Raw genomic sequence first — 5,900 nt, forward strand, 5'->3', positions numbered from 1 at the left:
TAATATGCCTGGCTGTTCGCATTCAAGCTTGGCAGCTGGACGGAGAAAACTGGCTGAGGAATAACGAAGTCTTGCTCCAGAACCCTTGCTGTAGACCGATAAGCGGGACTAGGTTGAGTTGGAAACCAAGTGTATCTTCCCATGGCCAAGCTGATTTGTCCGATAAAGATATCCCCTGCAAATGTTTGTAGAATCGAAACTAATTTGTCGTCCCCATGGTTCAGTATTTCTATGAATTGCTGCTTGGTGCATGTTTTCCCTGAAAATTTTGACCAGTGGTTCAGCCTGCGTGGGCCACCGCAGCCTGTCACATGCTGCTTACCGCATAACCCATCACTTATCTGCGTTGCAACGTGCATGTGGAAGTTAACAACTGATAGCGATTGGATCCCCAGGTTTTTGCCCCAGCCTCAGTCCCTGACTTGTTTTCAACAGACCAATACAAAAAGCAGTTATAGCTATTTAAGGTTATTACCCATAACATTCATCGAAGGAGAAAGTCTGAGCCCAGGTACCATCTTAGGACCGGGACTCACTCTACTTGTTTGTGCTATTTTTTCCCCCGAATATGCAAACAAAGGGCCTTTTGCAGATATTCAGTAGGTGCCCTGAAAGAATGGGCTGTCCACATAACAAAAGCCACGCTGAACAAGATAAACTCAAGAGATATATACTGTGTTGTATCAGTGGCGTCCTCGACTTATTTTTTTTCTTCAAGGAGGTTGCAGCTGTGCATTTGCTGACAGACACGTGGCTTTGGCCATCGATATCTTTCTGGGCATCTCGATGGGAAATGGATTGTCTGATTCGCCCCATCCCACGTAGTGTTTTAAATGACTACTTGAGAGGACTTCCCGTGTCTAAACCATCCCCGCCTTTTTTATTTTGTTATTTATTTTATTATTTATTTTTCCCTTCCAAGGGCATATTATCCGCGCAAATGAGTGGGTAACATCGGAGGCCAAATGATAGCTGCCAAGTGAGCAATCGGAACCGAGCCGCCCAGCGCATCAGCCCTTGCTCCTTGGTCGGATTTGTTTCATTTTCACACATGGCTTTCTTTCTTTTTTTTTTCGCAAAGCAGTGAGCACAATTACAGTAGAACCGAAGGGGCTCGGCTTTGTTTACCGCTAGTCGTTTGCTAACATCTTGGCTATTATCTGACGTGCAGAGCGGGTTTCTAAGGGGCTCGGTTCGCTACCGGACGACACATCCGCACGGACTCAAGGACTATATACGGGATAGGTAGGGTATGCAATATGCATGTGTGTGTGTGTGTGTGTGTGTGTGTGTGTGTGTGTGTAGGTAGGCAAGGTAGGTCTGTGTATGTGTGTGGCTGTGTCTACGTATGTATGGTACCTATGTTCGCAAGCCTACCGGGTCACAAAAGATTCCATTCCATACTAACTATGTTGGGAAACAAACAGGTCTTCGGTCTCGCTTAGTCGCCCAGATATGCAAATCGGACCATGGAAAACATGCCACAACAGCTTACTATTTCGTACTGCCCAGCGATGCCTTATGCAGCACGCTGATTCATTTCTTATTTTGGATCATGAACTTCCTTGGAGGATGACGATGATGGGTCTGAAATGGTGACTAACTGCTTGTGCTGTTCCAACATATATCTGGGTAAGTGAGCGAGCATCCACTTTTAAAGTGCTTTGGCAGCACTCGGCCGAGAATAGCGTATTGCGACGGGAGACCCAGATGAAGGTTGATCTTGTTACAAATCTCGGTTAAGGTACCCCCTTTCCACCCCCGGCATAAGGAAAAGCCCGCGCGGGTTCAAAGTACGGTATGTACAATATCTTGGTCAGCATGGAGACTTCGGGATTGCCTGGGTCAGGTATAAACAAAACCATGGTTCTAACTTTTGAAAGGTCAACCGATGGGTTACAATTTTGTGTGTGGTTGCAACATCTCCGCAACTAGGCTCCATCAGATGTGTGCCCTGTGTAATACCGACCTAGCCACAAGGAGCAACAGATCGTCCGTCCCCGTTTAATACAGCCCGCTTTTGGGTAATATACAATACGCATTCCCTTTTGGGCGACTTGCAGAACACTTGGGAAGGCCTGGAACCTCTTTTTTTTTTTTCTTGATATTTCTTTTTCTATTTATCTCCTTTCTCTTTTAAATGGGTGCGACCCCCCAGAAATGATCTTCACAATGAGCAAAAAATAAAAAATAAAAAAGTAAAATGATTGGGAAAACGGATAATAACCGATATTGTTGGCTCGAGACGCGGGATGAGGGGGGAAAGGGCGGCAAAAGGAACACAAAAGGGACGATTGTTGACGTGTCTTTGCATGCGAGGTGGTTGCCTTATTGCCCCTAAAGGGGATTTTTTTTTTTTTTTGGTTCACTGGATCACGATCTGAACGACAGACAGTACATGGTTTCTGAGAGGGGGAGAGATGGCATGTTTTAGATCGCCGACCCTCTCTGTTGTTGATCATGGATGGTCTCGAATTCATTTGGTGTCTGCAAGATGGCAGGGCGCGGGACACCGGGAATCGGGCCTGGCCCCGAATATGCATGTCCAGCCTATTAGAATGTAGAGTTTTCTATTTCAATTTATTTTTTTACTTCTTTGTGTATTGTTTCGCAGTCTTCCCACACATCCGTCAGTGAGTATTGTGCAGCAAGACAGGTGGTTTTGCATGGCTCGGCACACCGACTAACTCGCTTGCGAAGCAGGTAAGGCAACTTGTGACTTAGTTGGGTGGGAAGATAACCGGGAGAAAAAAAAAAAAAAGAAAAAAAAAAAAAACAGAACAAAGAACCCTCAGCTGCATGGGTCCGCCAAGGGGATTTCGGTCCCAGGGCCCAGGTTTGCGGGTATTAACTGGATCCCTTTTCCCAAGATAGGTAGCATCCTTAGCTAGAACTTTCTCGGCGACAAATTTCGTATTTGGCTGACTTTCCCGTGGCCCATTCTTTGCCGCTTGGGAATGCGTCAAACAAAATACGGCAAACCATGGAGACTAAAAAACCCAGTTAGGTGGGAGGGAAACTTTTAATTGGGAGAAAGGTATTTCTTTTTTTTTTTTTAAACAAAAAAAATTGAAATTGAATACCTCCCCAAAAAGCCTTCCATGGTTTACCCATGCTTACCTTCGGGGAAATTCGCGGTGGTTTTAGCACTTTACAAAAGCTCTCACTCTCTTCTTGGTATGTAGTTCGTACGAAGGACGTATTAGTTACCGACTTCGTACCCTAACCTTGGTATGCATGGGACGGCTCAAGAGTGGCACGGACTTGTATACCTAATATAGATTTGCTCTTCGGAAGGGCCGGCCAGTGGAGTGTGGCAGGACTTCATCACCGTATTGCTCCAAAGTGATGCTTAAGTATCAGCAGCTTGTTATTTTCTGCTTCTTTGAGGGATTATGGAGCAGTGTCTATTTCCTTGCTGAGATAACAAGAAAAAAAAGTGGCAATCTAGCTTGGACGGTGTGAGTAACATCCGGATTATACAGATCACTTAAAGCCGAGACTACTCATCTTGTTTGAACGATGGTATACTTGGCAGAGGATGAAGCATGCCGCCCTTTACCTAACATGTCTGTAGCCTTTTTTAGCCGGATCAGCTGGCCAGTGAAGTTGACGCCGAAACTGACATTCTCGTTCGAATTCTGGCGTGATTCACGATTACCATGTCGCCATCTTCACATTCAAACCTCCCAGTCCGTGTCTACGGCCATCGATCTGGAGCCAAAACAAAAACAAAGTCCTGTCAAAAGTTAGAGAGCACAAGCATCCAACAAACGCTGGCTCCTCTCTTTTACACTGTTAGTACCAAGTATACGAATCCAAAGGTAAACCAGGACTGCGTTTTTGAGAGGGAACAATGGAGCGGGGAGAACGATGCACTGCTCCGTGCCAAGCTGGCTCTTGGGGCGGCATACCTCTCACTCCTTCATCAAACGGTATTCCCGAAACGTCTACATGCATCAATATTACACGGAAACTGCCGTATGAAGGATGGATACATTGTAAAGCTGGGGTCATGTTTATAAATATGTAAGACTGGCTCCTCTGATACTGCCGCTAACTAACGATCCATCCCATGACTCCTCTCTTTCTCTCTCTTCGAGCCTGAATTCCTGGATACCAGGAAAATCTCATCTTCAACCCAAGTTGCCTTGTCTCGGAGTCGTTCTCATCAAGTACTTGTAATCTTGCCGGGTCACTCCTCAGTTCTCAACCCCCTTTCTGTTGAGGAAGAAAAAAAAAAAGAATTAAAACACCTCTTCACTTGAACCAGAAACTATGAGCTCCGGACCGCCTCCAGGACAGTTCTGGCAGTACAACTGCAAGAACTACTTTGACAACAATGACCCTTGCTATAATTACAACTACGTCGAGAACAGGTACTGTCAAGAGTGCACGGTAAGCACCCAAGCGAGCCATTATTCTCCGCTAAAGAAAAACAAAAACAAAAAGGAAACGTTTCAGTCGTGCTAATGCAGTTTCGAACGTGTCGGTTATTCCCATGGCAAACTAGGTTGCGGGCCGCAAGATAAACGAGACAGACAAACGCAAGCAAAAGCAATCGCCGAGGAAATAAGAAGAAAAAAAACTGCGGAGACGATGTATAGAGCAAAAGCAAAAAGAAACCCCCCGAAAAAAAAAAAAAGACTTACACTTACGACAAAACGGTACACGGAACACAACAGGCATGCAAAGTATACATATCACGATAATCAAGGAGGGGCGGGGAAGATTTAATTTGTAATAGATCGGGTTTCTTTCCCGGCGCTTTGTCCAAATACAAGTTCTGGATCAGGCAAAAGAATGTATAAGAGATAATGGTGTCTTTTTTTCTCTCTCGCACGTGGGGATGTGGCGAAAAAGAAGAAGAAGAAGAAGAAAGAGCGAGCTACCCCCATCTGACAAGTGGGCACAGCGGTTCAGTGATAAAGAAGACCGTTACATGTCGGCAGTTGTTTCCTTGGCAGCATGAAGCGCTTACATTGAAAATGCATTTGGGACCACATCTAACTGTCGAAATATGGATCTCAAACTCACAGGGGTTCACGCACCGGGGGTGAATGATCATCATACCTACATACGAACATGTGATACCTTGGAATACCTTATCCATAATACCTAGACTAGTCAGTGTAGGTACCTAGTAGGATAATTAGGTACCTGGAACTATCCAGTCTGGAAGTAGAACTAGTCTAGACCTAGTTCTATCTAGTCCCAAAATGGTATACCGGGTTCGAGTTATCTCGAGCCCGGCTTTACCGGCACTAACCTTCTCAATAGAAGTCCGTCAAAGGAGATCCGCTCTCTGTGGTCTACCTGGCATTATTGGTTTTCGCACATGTACGGCATGAGTAACCTCATTTACATGGAATAACGCACTTCATACAGTCATCTGACCTTGCCCACCGGCTTTTTGTATCCCCTTGGGCGCAAGCCTGGCTGGCAGCCTTGACCGTACCCGATTTGTCGCTGCACGCAGCAATGAAAACGGCCTTGATTGTAGCAACAGACTGGTGGAGACAGCATCTCTTTACCAATCATTTTAGAATTGCCTTCTTTTTTTTTTCCTTCTCCCTTTTTTTTTTCTTTTTCTTTTGCTGACAGAAAAGCCCCTGTATACAAGGAATAACCGCAAAACTTCAAACCTACTCTACCCAAAAGACTATCGCCAGCTATAGAGCAGATTAAACCACTCTGGATATCTTTGACTCCAATATCTTTGCACAGAGAGGTCATTTTGCTGCCCAGGACCAAAGTGAGAAGAGGGGAAGAGCGGCAATTATGATTTTCATTCTAGGCTGGTTGTAAAAGCAAAGTGGAATGCTAATGGCGGTAATGTTATTTAATAAGCGGAAAGATTGTTTTCGGCGTGCGCATAGGTAGAGATTAGGTGACAGATA

The 5,900-nt window shown here is 45.2% G+C and overlaps 1 protein-coding gene across 1 annotated transcript; it reads left to right on the top strand.

Moving 5' to 3' along the window:
* Positions 1-4,278: 4,278 nt before the first annotated feature.
* PgNI_07043 (uncharacterized protein) lies at positions 4,279-4,576 on the top strand (the record flags this gene model as incomplete). Its single annotated transcript, XM_031127060.1, has 2 exons — positions 4,279-4,398; positions 4,514-4,576. 2 exons carry the CDS (start codon positions 4,279-4,281, stop codon positions 4,574-4,576), a joined length of 183 nt encoding a protein of 60 aa, XP_030981312.1.
* Positions 4,577-5,900: the final 1,324 nt, after the last annotated feature.

The sequence above is a fragment of the Pyricularia grisea genome (assembly GCF_004355905.1).
Source record: "Pyricularia grisea strain NI907 chromosome Unknown Pyricularia_grisea_NI907_Scaffold_4, whole genome shotgun sequence".
Lineage (NCBI taxonomy): Eukaryota > Fungi > Ascomycota > Sordariomycetes > Magnaporthales > Pyriculariaceae > Pyricularia > Pyricularia grisea.